Genomic DNA, 24,278 nt, shown 5'->3' with positions numbered 1-24,278 from the left:
TTTATTATTTGTAGTCCCCCCTGCACCCTGACTACATTTTGTTCTACTTTACTAGTGAAAATTCCAGTGATTTATTTAAAGTCAATTAGTTAGTTGCTAAATCCAGGAGTAGAATCTGCTATTTGTTTTTGTTTCTTTGACTAGTTAGTGGATGCTTTTGTTTCTGATTTCTGATTATATTCACTTATGTATATATATTTTTATGTTGTTAAATATTTACAACATTAAGCCAACAAACATTTTTGTAAATAATATATGAAGGTACATATGTTTATTATGCATTGAATCAAATTATAATTATCTGTAGATTTGAAAGAAACTTTTGAGATTGTTTTGAGGTTAAATGAAGGGATATTTCCAAGTTGACATCCCAAGAGTATGTCCTTGAACTCCCTGAACCTAGGAATGTAAAGGACATATAGATGTCTAAAGGGTGAGGATGTGACATCCTTAGATGTGAGTTTGCTGACGAAAAAAAGTTGTGGATTACTCATACATTTTGCCCAGTAACTTTTTGAGGAGAATTATTTAAAATTGTCTTTTTAAAAAGCTTTTGGTTTTAAAATTTAGTATTGTTTACATCTCAATAGTTTCAAGTAGCAGCTGAGAGATTATGTGATATGAATAGTTTTGTAGATCTGAAAAACCTAAATTGATCCAAAGATCAAGAAAAATCTATTTATTTATCTTCAGAATATATTTTTTATAAAAGTTAACTAAAAATGAGGGTTTATCTACTGTCTAGAGTATGCATCGTGCTCCTGTAATAATAGGAAGCACCTTGGCCTGGGTTGGGATCCAGGCTCTGCCACTTGAATTTGGTAGGTTCATTCCTATATCCTCTTATAATTGCCTTGAGTAGTGCTATTGGAGGAGGTCATTGAGAGGACATGACCGCCAGTTGACCCACAAGCCGGAGGAGGGCAATCAGAGGCTCCTCACCCCCTCCCATCCTTGAAATGTACATTCCACTGTTCCCACAGTGGGAGCACTTTTCAAGGAAGCAACTGCCTTGAGAAAGCAATGTGTTGTTGAGACCATCTGGATGGCATAGGTGACAGAACCCAGTTAAGGCTTCTATATAAACTTTTAAAATTCTGGTAGGCGAGTGCAGAGCTGTACTTGCGACCGCCCAAGACAAGCCTGGTGTGTAAGTTCCTTTGTTTGTTAAACCTGCCACCTACCAATCCGGAGCAATCTGCCTCTTCCTGTGGTCTCTCCTTGCCCTTCGTGTACGTGCTCAGTTTCAGATTTCACTCAGGAAGCTCCTGTTGAACCAACAAGTTCCTAAAAGAGTAAGTTAATGGAAATCAGCTCTGATTTCGAGCCACTTACAGAGATAAGAGAAAATCACAAGTGTCTTGGTTTCTCTGTGCCTCTCTTTCCTCATCTGTAATTTCTATTACTGTGGAGCTGATAATCTCATTTATTCAAAGTTGCTGTAGACTTAAATGAGCTTGTTGATGTTTAAGGACTTTGCAAACTGCATATATTGTGTTAATCAAATTTTAATGGCTTTTAAAATTGTTATTATTTTGCCTTTAAAGTTTTGCACTGTAAAGGCATGGATATATTGAAAGGAGAGTAAGAGCAATGAACAACAACTATTGATATAATAATAGTTCTAATTTCATATATTTCTAACCTGAATTTAGAAGACAACAACCTTTCATAGTTAGAGACTGAACAAAAGGGTAATTTGGTGAGTTTTGGAATATTCTAAGTCAACCACTCTATGCCTGAGATTAGACCGTTTTTATAATTGAATCTGCACATGGTATTTTTATTAGTCTGCTTATGTGGCGGGAAATCAATTTAGGTTTCTACACACTGCAGACAGGATAGACACCTGTCAGGGTCCAGAGACTCATTTGATTCATGATGGCAATTGTAGTGATGCAGTTTAAGTGCAAAAGAAGAATTCTTACTGATTGCTTTGTTATTGGGAGATGGACAGACCCCTTCTCTTTACTTTTACTACTAATGCACTAAACATACTTAAAGAAGCTCTAGTCTGATTCTTTTTCAGTAAACATCCATATTTGCTACCACAGATACACTTGCATTAAGCTACAGTCTATTTTATATAGAAAGAAACCAGTTTCTGTCTCTCCATCTCGCCCTCACTCTCCTCTCTCCCGCTATGTGTGTGGAGGATACACTGCATCCAAACATGAACTCATCACTCCATCCTGGTTGTCCCATGACTAAAAATGAATATTTTTATGTAATTGCTTCTGACCTGCTTCATTATTTATTAATAACTGCTTGAAAATGCCACCCGTTGTGTTCTTAGTGGGATTTTTAGGTTTCTGCACGCAATAAAAATGGAAAACTTGGCAAAAAAGTTTTGTTTTAAACTCAAGCAGTTCTCCAATTAAAAAGACCTAATACAGCATGGGTGTGCTGGTAAGTTCTTCTGTAAGGCTTCCTAGTAGCATTTAAAGGCCCCTTTTCTCAGCCTGTTTTTCTCTGAAGAGGCAGTTCAAATGATGGTCGTCAGCCCTTCTTTGAAAAGAAATTCAGCTTACTTTGATTTTTGTCCATAAAAGAATGATCATTCACAGTTCTGTAGAAACAGGGGGTGGTAGGCAGGATTTATCTTAAGAATAATTTCATTGCCAGAAACTTTTATGTTAATTTTCATATGTGAGAACTGGTATTTTGTGGCTGAGTTTGAGACACTTAGAATGAAAGTAAGCTTAGAAAATCACCACAAGGGTATAATGGCTCTTGGTAGTTTTAGTGGGTTCCACAGTCTCATTGCTTGTGAGAGTAATAATAATATGTATCATAATTCTAAAAGCCAACACGTGGTGTTGCTACATGCCAGGAACAGCTAGTCATCTGCATAGCTGGCATTGGAAACTTATTTTTCTGGGTTGAGAATTTGTTCTCATAACCATCTATTTTTTATGTGTGGTTCCTAACAGGAGACCTTGTTGAGAAATTGCTTAATACATACCTGAATTTAATTATGAATTCTGAAAACTGAAATGATAACAAAAATAAAGTAAAATTATTCTTCCGTGGTGGTTTCTTTGACTTGACTTTCTGGTGAGGACTAGAGTTGGATCTTAGAGTAATAATCATAGGAACTCAGAAGTCTCTCTGAATGGTGTATAATCTTTGAGATGAAAATAGAAGGCAGGAATGCTGATTTTTCAAATTGGGAAACAGAAATGCAAACGGGGAAAGTGACCTTTCTTAAAATCACTACTAAGCGAGTCACTTAAGGAACTAAAAATATCATGTTATATAATTACTTCTTTCTGGATTATTTTCTATGTTGATGCTCCCGAATTTGCCTTTCTGTTTGTGGCAGTTAAGCATGGGTAAGAATGCCACATTCAGGAGGCAGGGCAATTTAGTGGAAGGAATACTGGACCAGAAATTGTCATCCCCATTTCACCTCTAGCATGCCTGGTGCCTTTGGGTGAATCACAGAATTGTAATAGTTGTCCTTGTTAAGCGTTGTGAGAATAAAATGGAATGTGGGTTCAAAGGGGAAAATATATTATTTATGCATTTTTGAAGGACAAATGTTGTATGGTGCTAGACGTGCAGCATTGTATAGTACAGGTATAAAGTTATATATGTTGTCCCTGCTGTGCTACAGATTTAGTGTTTTTATGGTCCATCCTTTTATCCTGTTCTCATTCCTGATTCCTATGATTTACTCAGGCATGCCTATGACTTTAGATACTGTATTCTGATGACCTCTACATTTATACTGCTGACCTTGACCTCTTTCTTGAGATCAAATTCTGTAGTGCCAGCCTCCTACTGGACATGTCCACATGCATGTTCCAGAACACCTCAGAACGACCGTTTCTAAAACTGAAATCCCATTTGGGTACCATCATGCTCCTACTGCATTTTCCTTTCATTCTGTCTCTCAAGCTGGAAACTTTGGATTCAGTTGGATTCAATTTTCTCCTGTTCTTTTGCCTTTTGCATGTGTTTTATCAGTGACCAAATTCTTTAGATTCTGCTTTCTAAAAATCTCTTGAATTCTATAATAATAAAATTATTATACTCCCTAATTTTTTGAGCTACTCACAGAGTTCAGGCTCCCATCAAATCCTTCCCGGACACAGGCATAATAAATTTTTGAAAAACATGTTTTTAAGGGGGAACAATAGATTTAAATATCATTAAGGTGAGGTAAGGATTGGTGGGAGATGGTGTTCTGTTGACAGAAAGCTGAAAATTAATATACTCCCTAGAGCTGCTCTCTCTGCCTCATTCAGTAATTTGTCTTCACCTGGGGATTATAGATTCATGCAAGACCCAGTTTTTAAACTGCTATACAAGTGAACTTGGTTAATCAGGATGGAAAAAAAAGAATTTCATTTTTCCTGTCCCTAAAGCATAGGCTGAATGGAGCTTCTGCAGGACATGTTTGGTATTGGAGGGTCCCTTCTTCCTGCAAGTCACTCTAACCGCCACAGAGGGAGCAAAACAGGAAGGTAACGGGCTGGGAGGAGAGCCTGGACAGGGTGAGAGAGCGTGTGCTGAATTGTGACCCTGCGTAAGTGAATAGGCTTAAGTCTAAGCTGGATGGAGACCCTCTGGGACCACACTTACCACCCTGGCGGGATAGAGGATGGTTCTGCCCTGCAGGTCTCCTTAAGCACTTCCTTAAGCATCTCAATGCAGATATCCATCTGGGGTTCACTTGGCCCTTCTCACATCAACGTGCCTGACAGGCAGTGAAAGAACCAGTAAGTAGTTCTGTATCACGATTCCTGGTGAAAGCCAAAAACATGAATTTGATTTAGAAAAGGTGGTTTAGGGATGTCAAAATGTGATATTTGAAATATGTGAAATTTAACAAAAAGTCAGTAATCACCTGAATTGTCAGTTTCTCAAGAGTTTTCCCAATGTTCAACTTTTTTTCTTTCTTCAAATATTCCACATGGCTACCAGAGAAATTTTTCCAAAATGCAGATTGACAGATCTTTAAAAAAAATGGTTTCCCTTCAACTACACTTGCCTTCCTCATGTTTTCAACCGTGGTGGTTTACATTTTTACCAGCAATACTCAAATGTAATCCATTTTTTAGGTCCTTCTTCCTTTCATCACAAGGTCAGTCTTCACATGTAATTTCATCTGAAAACAAAACAGATAAAAACCCACACAAATAATATAGCCTCTCAACCCTTCTCACAAATCTGACTCCAAAAGCAGTGGAGAATAATATAGAGATTCAGTGAAGGTTTTCTTTGCATATCAAATGACAAAGCTTTCTAAAAATCCTCTTCAAGCATCTCTTCTTTAAAGTTCCACCTTGTCAGGCAGCTGGCACACTTTTCTCAATTTCTTTTCTCTCACTATAAGAGCTCAAGCTTCCTGGGCTACACCTTCCCATCTCTCTGTGGCTCTGATCATCATTCCCGTATTTAATGTAGTCCTTCCTCAGTTTCCTTCATTTATGTCCCTATCTATCACCCTGTTCAGCAAGACAAAGGATGCTGCTCCAGCTCTACCTGCCTGAAAAGGGTCGGAGTGAGGCAGGGCCGGGAGGGGAAGTGTAATATTTGTAATTCAATTTTAATTTGTTTTTATCTAGCAAATTGAAATGAAGTCATGAAGTTTGTGAATGATTCACTTGTATATAAATTGGAGTGGATTAAAAGTTAACACTAGATAAATCCTTCTCACAGAGTCTCACTTTCTGTGCCTCTTTGGGAAGCAGACGGTTTTGGATCTCAGAGGAATTGGATGGCATCTCTGCAAAGCCTGTCTTCTCTCTAGTGGAATCTAGGGAGAAATGATTACATTTACCATGGCTGAAATTGCGGATTATTGTTACGCTTTTGAACTGTGACTGTTGACTGGAACTGAGGAAGTTTGTTTTTGGAAACTAGGAAGTTTCTTTTTCCTAAAACCTGGAACCAATATCCTGGGCCTGACTTCATTGCCCTGGATTAGGTACCTGTTTCTGAATCAATTACTGTGGACAGGAATAGGCGACACTCTGACTGGGTACTTTTAGCACAGAGGAAGCCATGGGTTAAGAGTGGGGAGGGATCGTTTTTCAGTGGTAGATAAGAGTTATTATTATTTATTTTTTATTTTTTACCTAGAGAGTAAATTGAGGATGGTGACAGAAACAAGTGTTTATTACATTGACACACAAAGCCCTGCCTCTCCTCTTCAGCTTTCCTACCCAGCCCCACCCTGCAATGGCTGCTACTTGCTGTTTCAGCCATGTCATGCCCTATCACATCTCTTTGCTTTTTCATAAGCTATTTCTATGACTGGAATGCTTTTCCCTCTCTTCTCTACCTGGTGAACTCCTGACCAAATGCCTTCTGTTTTGAGATCCTGCCCTCGAGATGATGTTGGCTCCTTTCACTCTGTGGTCCAACACCACTTTGTACTTACCTGTATGACAGCGTTTCTTTTATTTTATTGGGATTATTTGTCCCCTCCTCCAGTTTATGGGTATCTTGAGGGCTTCTCCATGTCTATGGATCCCCAGTGATGGACACAGACCAGGTGATTACAATTTTATTCCATAAATTTGTGTGGCTGGAAAGGTGGGGAACTTTAGATTAATCTCATAATCTCTGTTTCATCAAGGTTGTGGTTCTCAACCTGATTTCTGCTGCACTGTTCCAAAGGGAGTGCTTGGAAATGTGTGGGCGAACTTTGGGTTGTCACAATGACTAGGACTGAGTGCCACTGGCATTCATTGGGCCAGGACCAGGGGTGCTAAACGTTCTGTAGTGCATAGGATAGTCTTCCACAGGAAGGGTTATTCTCTCTAAATGCCAGTAGCTTCCCCATTGAGAACTCCTTATCTAGTCCATCTAGTCTAAAGCACAGAAAAGAGGAGAACGATTTGATAGCTACAGAAACTGTGTTTCTGGCTCCCAAAAACCCTCTGCACACACTGTGAATAGGAGAGCATTATGCTCTGTGAGCGGACGGCTTGAATGATAGGTTTTTCCTGTCCACTAAATCTATTTCTACCCCTGGCTGTTTCTCCCATGTCCTCTGGGTCCTGAGGTTGGAGTGCATGACTAAACCACAGGAAAGTGCAGGATAAAAATCTGCTCTCCCACTCAAATCTCTCTTGTCTAGGTGTTCTCTAAGCCTGGGGAGAGGGACGTGGGAATTGAGTTCTGTGCATTTCTTTCAAAAATACGGCACGATAATATGATCTTAATGTTTCACCCACTGCACAGAAGGCTGAGAGTGACTAATTTCAATGATCTTTTAAAAAATCTATTTATAGCAAGCCTTCTGGCTACAGATATCAATGTGGAAGGTGGCACATTGATTTAAATCCAGTTTTCTGTCACGAGGTGTCAGAAAAGCTAAACGGCTCTATCATGGTTTTTTAGGTCCTTTTCTCGGAAGGGCATCCTTTTGTTCAATGTTGACACTGACGTGGCTGTGGTATCCAGGATTTAGGAAGAGTGTGAGGAGAAAACTTGGGAGCTCAGTTCTTCAAACAGGGCTCTTTGATTCTTCACCTCAAAGACATTTTTGAAAAAAGATCTCTGAAACACAAGCTCAGTCATTCATGTGGTTTACTGTCCTGTGTTATGTGTAGCAAAAAGTCTTTTTGAACCAATTTACCAGGAGAGTCTGGAGCTTGGTATTCTTGATAATGTTTTCTGAAAGATGTTGCCTGTAAAGGATGCTTTATAAAGCCAAGTTCTAGTCTATTTACTGTATGTTTCTTTTTTTAGATACTCCCAGAAGCATAAAAGCATCCACTGCTACAGCTGAACAGTTTTTTCAGAAGCTGAGAAATAAACATGAATTTACTGTTCTGGTGACCCTAAAACAGACCCATTTAAATTCCGGAGTGATTCTCTCCGTTCACCACTTGGATCACAGGTATGTGCGGCTGCTAGAGTTTCCTGTGTTTTCATTATATATGGTGAAATTAACACATTAAAGAGAAGTAAACAAAAGCAAGATATTCATGATTGGTTTAAAAAAGCAAGAATAATTTTGCTACATTATGCAAAATCAGAAGCACAAGTAATTGAGATCAGCCTAAAAGCAGAGGAGCTATTGCTTTTGATGTTGCTAAGAGCGCACGGAAGTCACCATTCCTAAAACCCATTTATTAATCACTAACTTCCTCATGAGTTATCTTCCTCAATGTTAAAGTCAAACATACTTCCTCTTAATTGGTGAACCGTTAGCCGCAAAAATACCATATTCTGTTTCCTTAGGATATTGCCTGGGTTTAGAGTTTAATAGTCTTATAATTTTAATCACAGACAGATAAATTCTTTTTCAGCGCACTTCTTAGACTGTGGCAGTTACAGCTGTATTTTTGGATGTGTGTTGAATCAAAATGCTGTCTAGTATTTCCTAGCTTCTCACATGCATAGAAGCATGATTAGGAGAGCTGGTGGGAGTAGTGAGGCAGAGGGGAGAGGGGTAAGAAGAAATTCATTCATGACACTTAGCATATACATAAATTGCTACTAAATAATATCAGACAGCTTAAAGTGATTCCTTCCTGAAAGAATAACCACAGTTCTGATAATGAAAGTTCTTTTGTGTTCATATTTTGAATGCCCACTTCATGACTATCTGGGGACATTGGGCAAGTCATATAACCTCTCTGTGCCTCAATTTCCTCATCTGTAATATGAGGATAGAAATAGTACCTCCTTCATAGGTAGTTGTGAGGATCAAAGAGTTTATATATGTAAAGTGTTTTACATATATAATGGATTTAATAATCCTGTTCAGATGTGGGCAGAAACCTCTTTTCTTGGTTTCTCTTATGAGAGATGGGGCAGCCTGGGACTTGGCAAATCTTTGCTCAATACTAAAGGGCAAACAGAAGCAAACATATGTGGAGAAAAATATATAGAAAATTGACACAGAGAGCAGGGTTCCTGATCACATTCTACCTGGATGACTCTCAGGGATTTAAGGCCCCATCTAATTCTATCTTTAGGCCCAAAGGATTCGCATAACTTCCCAGGCCCCTCACTTGGATTTCTTTCCTCCCAGGTTTTGGCCTGTTTTTGAAAGGAGGGTGCCATCCTAACATTCACCAGGTAATTGGCTTGGGCTCCTTAAGACTGAGCAAGAAAGGGAGAGGTCCATCTCCAAGGGTTCACCAGGGCTCTTGGCCTTGGTATGTTCCTGGTCCTCGTCTTCAGGTGATTGATATCAGGGGAGCTTCTCATTTGTAACACTGCGACCCTGCCCTCCTCCAGTGGGCTTTAGGCAACATGATTCACATAGAGCGAAATATATTGTTCCTTCACAGAGCAGCCTGATTTATTGCTGATTATTTCTGTTTGCTAAGAAAATTTCCCCTGTATTTTGGGCATGAGACTTTTCTAAGCCCTATGGCTTCTTACTACCGCATTTGTAGAGACATGGAACTCGCCTAACCTTCTTCCAGATGACATCCCTCACGACCATCCCATCCAGGTGGTCAATGTTTTGTTGGTCCCTAGAGTTGAATACATTAACTCTACAAATGTTTGACCAGCATGGATTTCTTATAATCTATGCACTTTCCAACTGATAACGTATTAAAATAGTTGGAAATTTTTTTTTAGCACCTTAGACATAGTAAGGATATGGACCACCGAAATACCCAACTTTTATCAGGTAGGTCCTTGAAGGAAGATTTGCTATCAGACAGATCCTATCTTACTAGTCCTATGAAGTAGATTTGTTAAAGTTATGTGTAGGGCTTTATATTGATTTATTTCAATTAAAAATGATATTTGTTTTTTTCAAATTAGCATAGCAATATATTTTCATTGTAGAAAATGTGGACAACTGACAAGTGTAATAAAGAAATAGGAAAACTCATACAAATCATATCACCAGAAGAAGACTGATGTTGAAATTCTGTCATATTTTAATCCAGTTTTTTGTCTGTGTTGGTGTGTGTTCTTACTTTTGGATACTGAACTCATTTCCTTTTTTAACTTTAATAAATAACACCGTGATGAACATATTTATACATAAATCTTTGTGCTCAGCTCTCATGCTTTCCAATTATTCTTGTTAAATTGATTATTAATTCTTCATTCTTCCTTCGTATCATCTGTAAATTTGATAACATTTACCTAAACAAATACCATATTTGAGATATAGGATATTTTTCTATGATATTTAAAATCCTATCTATTTGGAAGGCACTTTTTATTTGCTTGGGAAGCCAACAATTATTAAAGGCTTACCGTGTGCTAGGCACAGTGCTCAGTGCATTCCATGGGTTAGTTCCTTTTACGTCAATATTAGATAGTGGTTCAGAGTGCAGATCTGGAGAAGGACTGCGTGCATTCCAGTCATAGCTCAAAGACTTACTGGCTTTGTGACCTTGGGTAAATCACTTACCTCTTCTGAACCTCAGGTTCCTCATCTGTAAATCCGTATAAAGTGCTTGATGATACTAGAGAAAAAAATCCACTAAAGTCCCATCGTATTGCAAGGTCATTATTCTCATTCTCATTTTACAGATAAGAAAAACAAGTCTTAGAGAGGTTGAGTTGTTAAAGGCTCCCAAGAGTAAATGCAGGTAGGGTTTAAACTCAGGTAGTATGATTATAGAGCTGGTCTCCTGTACCTCTGTGCTGTGCCTTCTCTCAGTGTCTGAAGTTGTTAGACTAGCTTCTCTTCTGCTTGTTTTTTCACAGTGTCACTTATCTAGATGATGACAGAGTCGGCACCCAAACCCACTTCTTCTGATTTTTTTATTCCAGTTTTATTGAGATATATCAATAATTGACATGCAGCACTGTATAAGTTTAAGGTGTACAGCATAATAATTTGACTTACACACATCATGAAGGTTATCACAGTAAGTTTAGTGAACACCCATCATCACATATAGATACAACATCAAAGAAATAGAAAAATAATTTTCCTTCTTCTGAGAACTCTTAGGACTTACTCTCTTAACAACTTTCATGTATAACACACAGCAGAGTTAATTATATTTACCAGGTTGTACATTACATCTCTAGTACTTATTTATCTTATAACTGGAAGTTTGTACCTTTTGACTGCCTTCATCCAATGCCCTCTTCCTCCATCACCTGCCTCTGGGAACCACAAATCCGATTTTTTTTCTGTGAGTTTGTTTGTTTGTTTTTGAAGCATAATTGACCTACAACACTATTAGTTCCTGTTATGCAGCGTATTTCTATATATTTCAAAATGATCACCACAATAAGTTAAGATGGCACCATACATACACACATACGTAGTTATTGACTATCTTCCCCACACTGTACATTTCATACCTGTGACTCGTTTATTTTATAACTGGAAGTTTGAACCTCTGAGTCTCCCTCACTTATTTCTCTCCTCGCCCCAAACCCTCTCTCCTGTGGCCATCACCTGTTTGTCTCTGTATCTATAACTCTCTTTCTGTTTTGTTACGTTTGTTCACTTGTTTTGGTTTTTAGGTTCCACATATGAGTGAAATCATACAGTATTTGTCTTTTTCTGTCTGACTTATTTTACACTCAGCATAATTCTGATTCCTGAGTCCAGTATTTTTACACATCCACTGTGTTATCTCCTAACCTCCCATCACCCTCACAGACCTTGTGCTTTGGTTTGTATTGTTTTTTTTTTCCTGTTGTTGTTGCTGAAGGTATCTTTCTTTCCTTAGTCTTATTCTCACCCATCTCTTTAGTGTCATCATTTCCTGAACACTTATTTATTCTCTGCTTATTTTCACAAAAAATTAAGGAGGCTTATAGAGATATCTACAGGACAATAAGACAAAAATAAAATGAAATATGCAAACCAAGGCAAAGAAGAAATAGACAACCACTTAGATGATAAGGGAATGCAACTATTCTTGGTTCTGAGACCAGAGACTTATTTCTTCTATGACCTTTTATGGTAAAATATAGTGAGTGCCTTAAGAGGAACAAGTTCAGAGGACCTCGTGTCAGCTGGTGGCATCAAGCCACAGCGCGCTTCAGAAAAAGCAAATCTATAACGATGCCAGTAACGTGCATCTAGGTGTAAAGGTGTTTGAAGTTGTACTGTCTTCGAGGCCCTTGGTAGTGTGCACAAAAGTTCTGTGCAACCAAGTTTTACTGCTCAGAATGCCAATAGCACCTCCTATATGAAATCCTGATAAAAGACCATGTCTTCTAGGCAATATTCCATATCAATTGCTTTTCCCAGTGTCTTGAGAATAATACTGAATTCAAGTTAGACTTCTCTGATAAATACCCAAATTGCAGCTATTCTTTGTTGACAGTTAAATGAAAGGTGTGTTGAGCCTCAGCAGCAATTGAGTTGGAGGAAATACTGACATTTTATTATAAAAATTGAGGAGCCAAATAAGACCGTGCCTGAACAGAAGGTACCCACATCCTCCTGTGGTGGCTGAAGTAGGCAGTTCCCAAGGGCAGGGCCAGGCTTTTTCTGGGTAAGTAGTGTGGATTCTACTCTCGCGTACTGATGGATGGATCCTCTAGAATGTGGAAATTTTAACTATGCTACAAATTTCAAACATTACATATAAGATTAATGCTTATAGTGAATTTTACAAATTAGGAAAATCACAAAGAAGGAAGAAAAAATCATTTGTAATTTTATCCCCCTGGATAAAATTGGGATAGTGTCTACTAATATTTTCAGTTATAAATGTCTACTTAAAATGTATAGATATACTATTTTTTAAAAAAATTAAATCACACTGTACATAATATTTTATAACTTTTTATAATTTAGCAAAATTTTTTGAGGATTTTCCTATGCCAATAAATATTCATTTATAATCTGTTCATTAATGACCAAAGAGTATTCCATTACTGGGTGCAAATTAAATCAGGGAAATCAAATTCTCACAAAATTTTAATTTTGTCATTAAAAAAGCCAAACTATCCAAAAAATGTCAAATTTTGATCAGTAGAACTATCTGAGGTATCCATTAAGATGACTAGCTTGCAAAATATGGTCCTGGATAAGTGAATACATTTATGTGCTTCAAAGGATGGTTAGCTGTAAACCAGTTAAATGTTGAAAAATGCTCATCAGAATAAACAGGTGATCTGTCATCCTTTAACTCGCAGTGATTAGATGTGGATCCAGCCTTCCATCAGGTCTGTCTTAGTTCACAGAAGAGCTCTTCCTCATGAGGAAAGAAGCTCATTTCCTAGTTGCTTTTGGGAGTGGGTGGGGTGAGGTCGTGGTGCTCCACTGACCACAGGTTCTTGTCTGCTTGGTAGAAGGCAAGGAGTTATTCCCCCGTAAGTTAGGCTTTGTGAGTTTGACCATAGAGTGCCTGCTGCAGAGCAAACACTAAATAAACATTAATGTTATTACTAGAGATGATGTGAAGCGGCTTCCCTGCTTCTTGTGTCAGTCCCTGACTTCACTCTTATCTCCATGCGCATTGATGGCAGTGAGCTATCCTGAGATATCTGGCTATTGTGCATCTTGCTCTGACTCCAAATGAAGTAGGGAGGGGTCAGTGAGAAATAGAGGCTGCGGGGAATGTCAGCTCCGGCACTGGCAGTGATGGAGAAAAGTGGTTTATTCAGTAGGAATATAAATACCAGGCACAGTGGCCAGTCTGCTCATCATCACTGTGTAGATCCCTTTCTGCTCATCCAAGTCCTGTTCACACTTCAGAACTTCACTCACAGCTCCGTGAAGCTTTTACTGACCTTCCCAGTTTACATTAATTTCTTTCTCCAGGTTTTAAATCTGGGCCACTCCTTTTGGCATTCTAACATATAACATCTTGTTGTTTCAATGTTTCACATATATACATATGTATTAATTGTATATGAGATGGTAAAAGTATCATTTACTGCCTTTGATCACAATTTAAATTTTAAAAATCTAAATCTATTTGGTAACAAATATTTACTGAAGATTTTAAAATTGTAATTGTAATTAAAAAAAATTGGTAATACATCCCATGGTTCAAAATTTAAAAGGCACAATAAGATATAGAGAAAAAGTCTACCTTCATCCCTCCCCGGCCACCTGATTTCTGTCCCTGGGGGCAACCACTATTATCATTAAAGACATTTTGAAAATAAGAAAAGTTAAAAGAAGAAAATGTTTCTCAGCCAGTCAGTGGTGTGCTGGAGCGGGCTCATACTGGCTGATAATAATTGAAACTTTGTGAGCTGGCTGAGGTTACTGTTGGAGCTTGAAGTAGACTATGGAAATAAGCAAGTGCTACAGAGTAAAGCTATTTTTTAAAAATGTATTTTTGTTGATAAATATTCTTTTTTTATGAGTCTACTTTTTTCATATTTCTTTTCTTCTATCTTCTCTGAACAAATGGATAAATGAACCAATATCTTAGAATTATTTCTTTAGCGAACAGAGAGCCAAATGTTAACCATTTATCAGCACCATGCCTGCAGTGGTTGTAGACAACCACCATAAGACTCCAGGATGTAGCTTTCTAATCCTTTTCCCAGGAGTACTTGTGTGTTTGCCTGAAATTTTATGTAGCTGAGAACAATTTTTGATTAGATTTTTTCTTTTGCTGTAAAGGATTATGCATTAAACTTGCCTACTCCATTTTACCTGCCATGCTGTCATACAAAGTTAGATTCTAAATAAATACTTGGTGGATGAAAAAATGAGTGGAAGATCGAGTGAAAGATCATCATGAGTACACCAGGAATCACAAATGACATCACAAAGTTTTCTCCAGGCTAGGGTAAAGGATCTGGAGAATGTTCAAATTGCTCTATTGATTCAGAGTACCTTATCTATCCTGAAATGCCATTAGCTCTAGGTGTGAGGATTTCACTAACTGGCAGACACTGCTTCCAAATGACTGTAAGTCAAGTTCTTAGAGAATAACGACACCTGTAATGAGCTATGTAGCAACATCTCAGCCACTGTGTGAAAGCTGGAAACCTAATCACACAACTTTGTTGGTTTGGACATATGAGACTAATGGACGCGCTCTGGGTCTTGGGGTGTCTGAAGTGAGCTAAGAGCAAGATGGAAGTGGGAAAGGCAGACATCACAGTATCTTGGGACTGAAAGTGTGCTTAAGTCACATCTTGGTACTGAAACACAGCTTCAAACAAAGTGACATCATTATGAAGCTACTGGGAACCTTATAAGCAGTGCCCTGGTGCGCCATGAACAGGCTCATTTGGCCTCCCAACCTGAGATGCTGGTTTCCAGTGATGTTTTTCAAGTAGGGGCTGCTGTTAAAAATTGGATCACAAACTTCACGTGAGCACAGTGTAAAAAGATTGTTGGCTCTTTTGGCATTTCTGTGTATGTTTAGCCAACATCAGTATTACCTAAAAACAACAGACAATAATATATGGTACTTTATGTATGAAAGAATTAAGACACTTAGGCAGATCAAAGGAGTTTTCTCATCATTACAGTTTTCTGGCTATTGTGTTTTGAAAGGAAAAAAACAAAGACTAGAGAAGTAATTCTAAGATATTATTCACTTATCTATTTGTACAGAAATATAGAAGAGAAATATGAAAACAGTAAAGGCTAATTGAAAAGTGAAAGTATATTTGTAAGTAAAAATGAATGAGAAAATTTCCCCGAATTCCAAAAGGACTCTGTTCTCTTTTTCCATGTTTTGCAAAACTGCATTTTCTTCACGATAAATAAAATCCTTTTGCTGTCCCTTGGTGTAGTTTTGGTACAGTCCCCTAGATTATATTCTGTGGTTTAAAATTTCCTTTATGAGAAATTTATGGTCTACTCTATAGAATAGAAAATTTGGCATGATTTTGGGCAATTTGGGGGAAGTAAGAAAAAAATTCATCTGTCCTTGATGCTACCTAACTTTCTTCTTTGGATGTTGGAGAATTTGTGACAATGAAGGAGAGATTATCTCAGTACAATATTTGACTCTGCAATGAATACTGATACATAGGCATTAATGCAAATACTGTTGATTAGTTTACTATTGATCTTTTAATTGGAGATCTGGAAAGGGGACAATGGTACATCCGTATTTAACGTTCCACCTTAATCTGCCCCGCTGTGTTCAATGAATGATCATTTTGTCCTGCCTAACAAAGAAAAGAAATGGACATCTTGAACTTAGATCTAGGTATACTTATCTAGTGTAATATCTAATAGGTGAAGCTGGTGGTCCCAATGCCAGTTACCCAAAAGCCCATTCTTTTTTTTTTTTTTTTTTTTTTTTTGCGGTACTTGGGCCCCTCACTGTTGTGGCCTCTCCCATTGTGGAGCACAGGCTCCGGACGTGCATGCTCATGGGCCCAGCCGCTCCGCGGCATCTGGGATCTTCCCGGACCGGGGCACGAACCTGTGTCCCCTGCATCGGCAGGTGGACTCTCAACCACTGCACCACCATGGAAGTCCCCAAAAGCCCATTCTTTTCTCACATATTTATAATGTCAAATGTAGTACCAAATCTCTATCAATTCAGAGGTCTGTTTCTGGGCCTTGTATTCTGCTCTACTGATTGCTTGTGGCTCATGCAGGAAGACCACACTACTCTGATTACTGTAGTTTTATAAGACTTGCTAACTCATAGTTCAGGTCTCTGTTCTTCCTGTTCAGATTTTTTTGCTATGCTTGAAACTTTATTCTTTGGTATAAACTTTAGAATCAGTTTGATAAATTTTATGAAAAAAATGCCATTGGGATTTATATTGGAATTATATCACATTTATAGATTAATGTCTTAACATTTTTCTGATATTCATTTTTTAAAATCCAGGGATATGACTTATCTCTCCATTTTCTTTCATTTCTTCTTTATAATTATCTCTATAACGGGCATACACATATTTTGTTAGATTTTTTCCTAGGAACCTTATAGGCTATTCTGTTACTCAAGTAGGATCTTTATTTTTCCATTATATTTTCTAATTTGTAAAAGACTTAACTTACTATATTACCAGAAAAAATGGATTCTGATTTGTATCAAAAGTAACATCTTCTATAGTATGTAACTTGCTTTCTCTTTTGTCTCTGGAGGAAAGTTGGATTATTTGGATGCAACTCAAGTATAATAAGAAAATTTTCAAGGTGCCATCAAAGTTCATTTAATTCTCTTTTCTTAATCTGCCATACATTGATATGTGCTGACATTTCAATGATCTTTTCCAAGCTGAATGTTGAGGGATTGTTGTAATATATTTTAATTCTTTGATATTAATACTCTTCTCCTTTTAGTTTTACGATGTCGTTGTGAAACTTCCCAAATGCTGTTTAGGCCTTTGGTCAATCACTTAAAATCATTTTTCAAAAGACTCATTTAACAAATTAAAATGATCTTCCTGCAGTTTATTATGAAGTGACAGGAAATAGAATTGAGCTTATTTGTAACTTGTTTTGTTATCTCCTGTATTGTGGTGAAGCATGTACCTTTTAAAAATGTCCATGCAAAATATTGTTTTGGGGCTTCCCTGGTGGCGCAGTGGTTGAGAGTCCGCCTGCCGATTCAGGGGACACGGGTTCGTGCCCCGGTCCGGGAAGATCCCACATGCCGTGGAGCGGCTAGGCCCATGAGCCATGGCCGCTGAGCCTGCGCGTCTGGAGCCTGTGTTCTGCAACGGGAGAAGCCACAACAGTGAGAGGCCCGCATACCGCAAAAAAAAAAAAAAAAATTGTTTTGGTGTCCTTATTGACATGGAGTTTATGTTATCTCCATTACTTAAAAAATCTTATTTCCCTAGCTGTTGTGTACACTTGCATTCTATTGATCTTGGCAAGGTGTCATATTTTTGAAACCATATATTGATGTATTTCATAATAGTTGAATGAAAGTCATTCACATTTTGCCTCTTCTTTTCAGTGATTTTACCCATTGAGCATTTAAAGAAGGAGATGATTAGCATGCTGTCATCTTTCCTTTGTATTTTAACCTTTGGTTATTCAGAACTCTAGGTGGTGTAAAAATTATGTTTGATTATTATTGAGGATGTGAGTGCATTAGAGAATACATGAATCAGTGAATACTTCAGCTTAAATCCATTTAACTTAGCCAGTAAAAATACCCTGAACAGCACCAAAAAGAAAGTAAGATGTGTGTTTTGAGGAAACAATTTACTTTGCAGATGACTTGAACTATACGCTTTGAAGCACTGAGCACTATATTTAAAATACTTTTTGCTAATATGATATCTGAGAAATGACTGTTATTTCTAAAGTTTACTGTTCTTTGAATATTAGTGAATTTGTACATTTTCATATATTTATTAGTAAGTTGTTGGTGTCTCTGATTAGATGAATAGTTTCTAAATATCCTTTGCCATTTTTACACCAGAGTCTTGTCATTTTTCTTGTTTATTTGTAAAATTCTTTATATGTTAAGAATGTCAACTCACTGTCAGTTATATATGCAGGAGAGTTCCCAGGTTAATGATTGCTTTTAATTTAAAAATGTTTTTTGAAATCATTTCAAACCTACAGAAAAGTTACGAAGACAGTACAAAGAACTCCTACCTCTTCTCTCACCAGATTCCTAATTGGTAATATTTTTAGCTCATTTGCTCCATCACCCTCTATCTCAGTCCAGTATGCCTTTTACTGACAATATACTCCATCACTCTTAAATACTCTAGTATATATTTTATTAAAACAAGGACACTCTCTGTATAACCAACATACACAATACAATCAAGAAATCAACACTGACAGCACAATACCATCCGATCTCAGACCCCACTTAAATTTCACCAACTATCTAAACAATGTCTCTTTTTCCTTCTTGGGCCATAATTCCATTCTAGAACACATGTAGCATTTGGTTGTCATATCTTAAAATTTCCTTCAATCTGGAGCAGTTCCATTCCCTGTTTTGGGTATCCTTTAGAGTCTCAGAAGTATAGGCATTTCATTCCATATTATCACCGTCAACCTGGGTCCATCTGATGTTTCCTCATCACACTCAGGCTATGCATTCTTGTTAGGAATACCACAGAAATGAGGCTGACCACATCTGGAGGTACACTGTGTCAGTCTCTTCTACTGCTGATGATATTAACCTTGATCACCTGGTCAAGTTAGTGATCTGCCAGGTTCTGCACTGTTTTTTCCCTTTGATTTTGATCAGTATTTTATGGGGAGATAATTCAATTTCATTCCAATATCCTGTTCCTCATCAGACCTTCACCCACCTGCCTTAACATCCATTGACTGTTCCCACCTATATAAGATACGATTGCTTCTTAGTGACACAAATAAAATGATAAAATGGAAAATTGAACTCATTCTAACTCAAATTCATTTTTTATACTGTCAAAAACTTAAGGAATATGTGTCATGTAAAAATATATTCCTAAAAAATGGTAATTCAGACTTTTGTATCTCATTTTAAGTGTATATCTCCCTTCACTATGCAAGGTATCTTTAAATTAACTACTGTATTTTTCTTTAATGAAAAGTATTCATTTATACTGAATGAAATTCAGAGAAAATAATATGTTATTTCCATAAAGTTGATTTGCCCAACTTTTCTACCTTTTTCTTGATAGGTTTATATACAGTATTACATTCATTGAACTAAACTCAAAGACCTTTGTGAAAACAAGATCAGAGTGTATATAAGATATATTTCCAGGCGAATTTTGCTGGAAATACATTTAGCCTTCTATGACATCTAGTTACTGGATTTTCATTTTTTGACATTTCTAATAGGTTAAAAATGCATGTTTTCTACATTTAAAAAAATAATTCTGATTGTTATTCATCAGCCAGTAACTGAAATAAATATATGACAAAATCTTTCTATCCTTTAGTTTGTCAGAATTCAGGATCTATTGCAGGAGTTTTGTTCAATCACATTAAGAAAAGTTGTGCTTATTTTTAATCTCTCCATTTCTAACTAGATTTGAGAATGTAGAGTAATAAGACAGTATAAAAATGTCTGGTCATGTAAAATAAAGATCTGGCAGAAATATAAAAATTCTGGGCACGAAAAAGGAAGGCCTACATTTATAGCAAATCATCATCTTGGAGAGTGTCAATTTAGGAAAATGATGAAATGGGAACTCTTTGAGGACCTGGACTTTTGTCTCTTTTTCCCAGTATTCTCTGTGCCTGGTATAGTGCCTGCTGTAAAGATGGCTGGTAGATGTTTGAGGAATGACTGAATGAGAAGTGCAGAGAATCTGCTGATATCCAGTGTATGGTAGTTGGCTGATTTCTTAGGTTCATTGAAATGTTGTCTCTGCATTATAAGGATTAACACTTTATTGTGTAGTCTTCTAAACACCTTACATGGATTAATCTCATTAAATGTGCATCACAGTCTTGGAGGTAGATACCATTCTTACCCTTATTTTCCAGTTAAGAAAATGGGGCCTTGAAAGGTTACGTCTCAAGTCCAAGGTTACAGTAAGTGGCAGAATCAACATTTGAACCAGGCTACCTGACACCAGAGCCCATTCTCCTGTAACCACCATCCTGACAACTTCTCTCTCTACCTGTTTTAGAGCAGCACCATGGCCTTTCTGCTTCCTCAAAACCCAAGAACTTTATTGACAGGGTTAATACTCTTGCTTTCTATTGCTTTTGAAGACAACAATCATATATTTTTCTTCTTTTAAGCTTTTTTGTTATAGTAAAAAATTTTATCTGGAAGTTTTCTTTCTTGCAATTTATTTATTTATTTCAATAGCATCACCATGGCCTGTTGAAATTGATAAACAGTATAAATAAAGCTGTCGTGGTCTGCATGACTGGGAAAATATTTTGTCTTTTCATTTTTTAAAATTGCCTCTCCATAAAAAGTTTGTGCTAAAACTTAAAAAGAAGATTCCTACATTTTTGGCATTTCCCTACTAGAATTTGGGGCCCAGTGGATCTATTGTCTTTAGTTAGGGGGGTCCAGTAGCCATTTCGATTGAGAACGCTTGAAGTAATAGGCTCACTAAGTGCAAAATGTCACCTCAGTGGATGACCCATGAATCCTGCTGCCTTCTTCCTTGGCTTTTATCTATTCTGAACAATAGAGGAGACATCATGACCCATGAAGCATGTCAGAAAACATGCTGCAGTGTTGACAGCTTACTCTCCCCAGTGACTGATTCCTTTCTTTCAAATACAGCCTCCCTAGAACTTCTAGCTGCCTTACATGCATCAATGCTTTTCCTTTATTGTCTGCCCGTAGTTTCAGAATGTGTTATGTGTAAAGCTGCCAGAAATTCCTGCACAGACCAACCTCTATTGGCCTAAGGAAGTCCTATCGATTTTTTAGGACCTTAGTAAAGCTAAATGTTAACTTAAGAGGAAGATTTGAAACCAGATAAAATACTTCTGGAATCAAAGGGCATCGAGGGTCTTTGGGAGTCACTTAGTCACTCCATATGGTTGTATTCCTAAAAGCATCATGAATCATTGTTTTAGGTGAAGGTGATGATGAAAAGTTACCATCTTGAGAACATAATTTTCTTCCAGAAATATTGTTTGTTGTTTATACTTTGAGATAGCATGATTGCATGTACATTTTAATACACTTGTAAAGCCACTTAAGTATCTGGAAATTGAAGAGACCATTGCTGTATTCTCTTGGAATTACACATGCACATACACACAAATTCCAATTCATCCAAAACTACAATAATGTTTAAATTATGTTTATAAATGTATATGGATTTTAAGAGATCACCAAGTTCTTTCCTTCAGGCAGAGCTGACTTAAATCATTCTAACAGGTAAAACTACATCCAGAAAAGATGTTTTGTTTTGTGATGTTTTGTTGTGTGAATTTTTTTCACAAAAGAGATTGACTTAAGTAACCAAATTCAGAAATTAAAAAATGATGTATTATGGATTTTTTAATGTAAAATTAAGTACATAGTATCTTATATACTAAAGGATCAAGTAACTAATGATTCCTCAATGAATATGTTATTCCCTCCCTGACTGTGCTCTACTTTTCTATGTATGTATATTTTTAGATCCTTTCATATCAAAGTGGATGTTATGAGAATTTGATGTATAAAATATCATTTCTATAGTTTTTGAACCCTGCTTGACCATTAACACACATCACAGATGGTTTCACAGATCCAGGGATAATTTACTCCACTTCCTTTCTGCAGAAATAGAATTACATATACTCAGTGGAAAAAAGAAATTCATGTTTTATATAGGTCTTTTAAAATAAATTTTCAGGGAGGTAGACACAAGAGGGAGGAGATATGGGGATATGTGTATATGTATAGCTGATTCACTTTGTTGTAAAGCAGAAACTAACACACCATTGTAAAGCAATTATACTCCAATAAAGATGTTAAAAAAAGAGATAACTATAAAATAACTTTTCAATAGGAGTTTCATCTTTAAATTCAAATGAAGTGATACGTCAGTAAATCCCTTGGAACCATATGTATTTTATTACTTAACTATATTAAATATACCCTTGTGCATGCGCATGTGTGTGCACACACACACAAATACTCGCACCTCAGAGTCTTTCAGAACAGAACAGCTAGTGCTTATTTTTAATGACCAAATCTTTAAATTTTCCTCTCTAATATGTTAATCTGAGTTGTGTAGAAAAAAGTATGACCATTTCTGAAATTAGAACGATGCTATATATCATAAAGGGATAGTGAGCTGGAAAAATTTTAGAAAAAAGGAAAGAATGCACTGACCCTTTCTCAATCTACCACTCTTCAGTGTAAGCCCTCTTGGGGAATTAGTGAAGGGTTATACTTGTAACTTCCTTTCATATATCATTAGCATCTCTTCATTGGAGTAAGGACTAGAGGCAGAATAGCTTTGGTGATGCCGTCAGGAGTGAGATGGGATGAATCCAGTCTCCAAATAGATTCCTTGAGTTTTCAGCAAGTGGGGATCTTATTGTACATGGCCTGTGCTCGTAGGTGATAAATATAAGTTGGGAATCATTGCAGAAATCTTCTTTTTCCTTATATGAATGTCTAATTGATGCTCCCCAGTTTTTTGAAAGAACGATTATTTTCTTTTAGAATTGTAGTCACCTTTGCTATAATCAGCTGAACCTGATATGTATGGGCCTGTTTTTAAACTATCTGTATGGTTCCATTAGTCTATATTTCTATTCCTGTGCCAACATTGCATAGTTTTAGCTACTGTGGTTTCATAATAATTTTAGATATTGTAGTGTAAACCTTCCAAATTTTGTTGTTCTTCTTCAAGATTATTTTGGGTATACTTGTCTTTTTCACATTTCCTTTTAGTTTTAGAATCAGCTTAATTTTTTGTTGGGATCTCATTAAATCTGTACGTAAATTTGACCGATGATTTACGTATTTGCATTAGAGATTAAAAAACTTTTCTCAGTAACATTTTTATATAACATTTTATTTCATTTGTTTTGTAAGGTTATTGCACATTTTCTGTTAAATTCTGGGATATGTGATGTTTTGATGTTAATTTAATTGGCACATTTACAATTTTGTTTTATATTTGTTAGCAATACAAGTGAGTTTTGTACATTGATCTTCCAGTGACCTTTGTTACATTAATTTATAATTTATTATTACTCATTTATTCATTAATTTATTTGCTATTCATTATAATATTGACCACCAATAACAGTGATATTTCTTTCTTTTCAATTCTCATACCTTTAATACATTTTTCTATCTTATTACATTGGCTATTCAATATGGAATAAATACAGAATAAAAGTGTGCTGGCTGATTTTTTTTCTTTTTTTTTCCCGGTATGCGGGCCTCTCACTGCTGTGGCCTCTCCCATTGCGGAGCACAGGCTCCAGACGCACAGGCTCAGCGGTCATGGCTCACGGGCCCAGCCGCTCCGCGTCAAGTGGGATCTTCCCGGACCGAGGCGTGAACCCGTGTCCCCTGCATCGGCAGGTGGACTCTCAACCACTGCGCCACCAGGGAATGCTGGCTGATTTTTTATCTTCCCAATCTCATGGGGAAAACTTTTGATATTCCATTATGAAGTATGATGTTTTTCATAGTTATTATTGTTATTTTTGTTTATTTGTAGATTCTTCATCTTATATAAAGCAAATTCAGTTTTATTCCTCAGAATAGAGAAAAAGAATGGATGTTAAATTTTCTCGAATGCATTTTCTACAACTTCTAAATATTTAATTTTTCTCCTTTATTTATTTTTTGGGGAGGATTTTTTTTTATTCTAACAGAAAGTTGCAAAAATTATACTCATCCTCATCAGTTCACTCAGTCCCATGTAATTAATTTTTTTTTCAGCTTGATCTTTTGTTAGCACTTTTATGAATTCATCAGTTTTCAATTAGAGTTCTGAAAATGCTTATTCATTCAGTTCAGCAGTATAGTTAGTTACCAGAAACCTGTACCTGTCAGAGTCTTTTCCATGAATTCCTTGAA

The 24,278-nt window shown here is 36.8% G+C and overlaps 1 protein-coding gene across 1 annotated transcript in view; it reads left to right on the top strand.

Moving 5' to 3' along the window:
- Nucleotides 1–24,278, top strand: part of NELL2 (neural EGFL like 2) — a gene marked incomplete at its 3' end in the record, with an annotated part of 372,583 nt that overhangs the window by 43,172 nt on the left and 305,133 nt on the right. Inside the window, exon 4 of the mRNA XM_079715910.1 lies at nt 7,711–7,861. Within this exon, the coding sequence (XP_079572036.1) occupies nt 7,711–7,861 (151 nt within the window). The remainder of the gene's footprint in view (nt 1–7,710; nt 7,862–24,278) is intronic.

This window comes from Hyperoodon ampullatus, assembly GCF_949752795.1.
Source record: "Hyperoodon ampullatus genome assembly, chromosome: 11".
NCBI lineage: Eukaryota > Metazoa > Chordata > Mammalia > Artiodactyla > Ziphiidae > Hyperoodon > Hyperoodon ampullatus.
The sequence above is the reverse complement of the archived record's forward strand: the minus strand, read 5'-3'. Positions and strand labels throughout refer to the sequence as shown.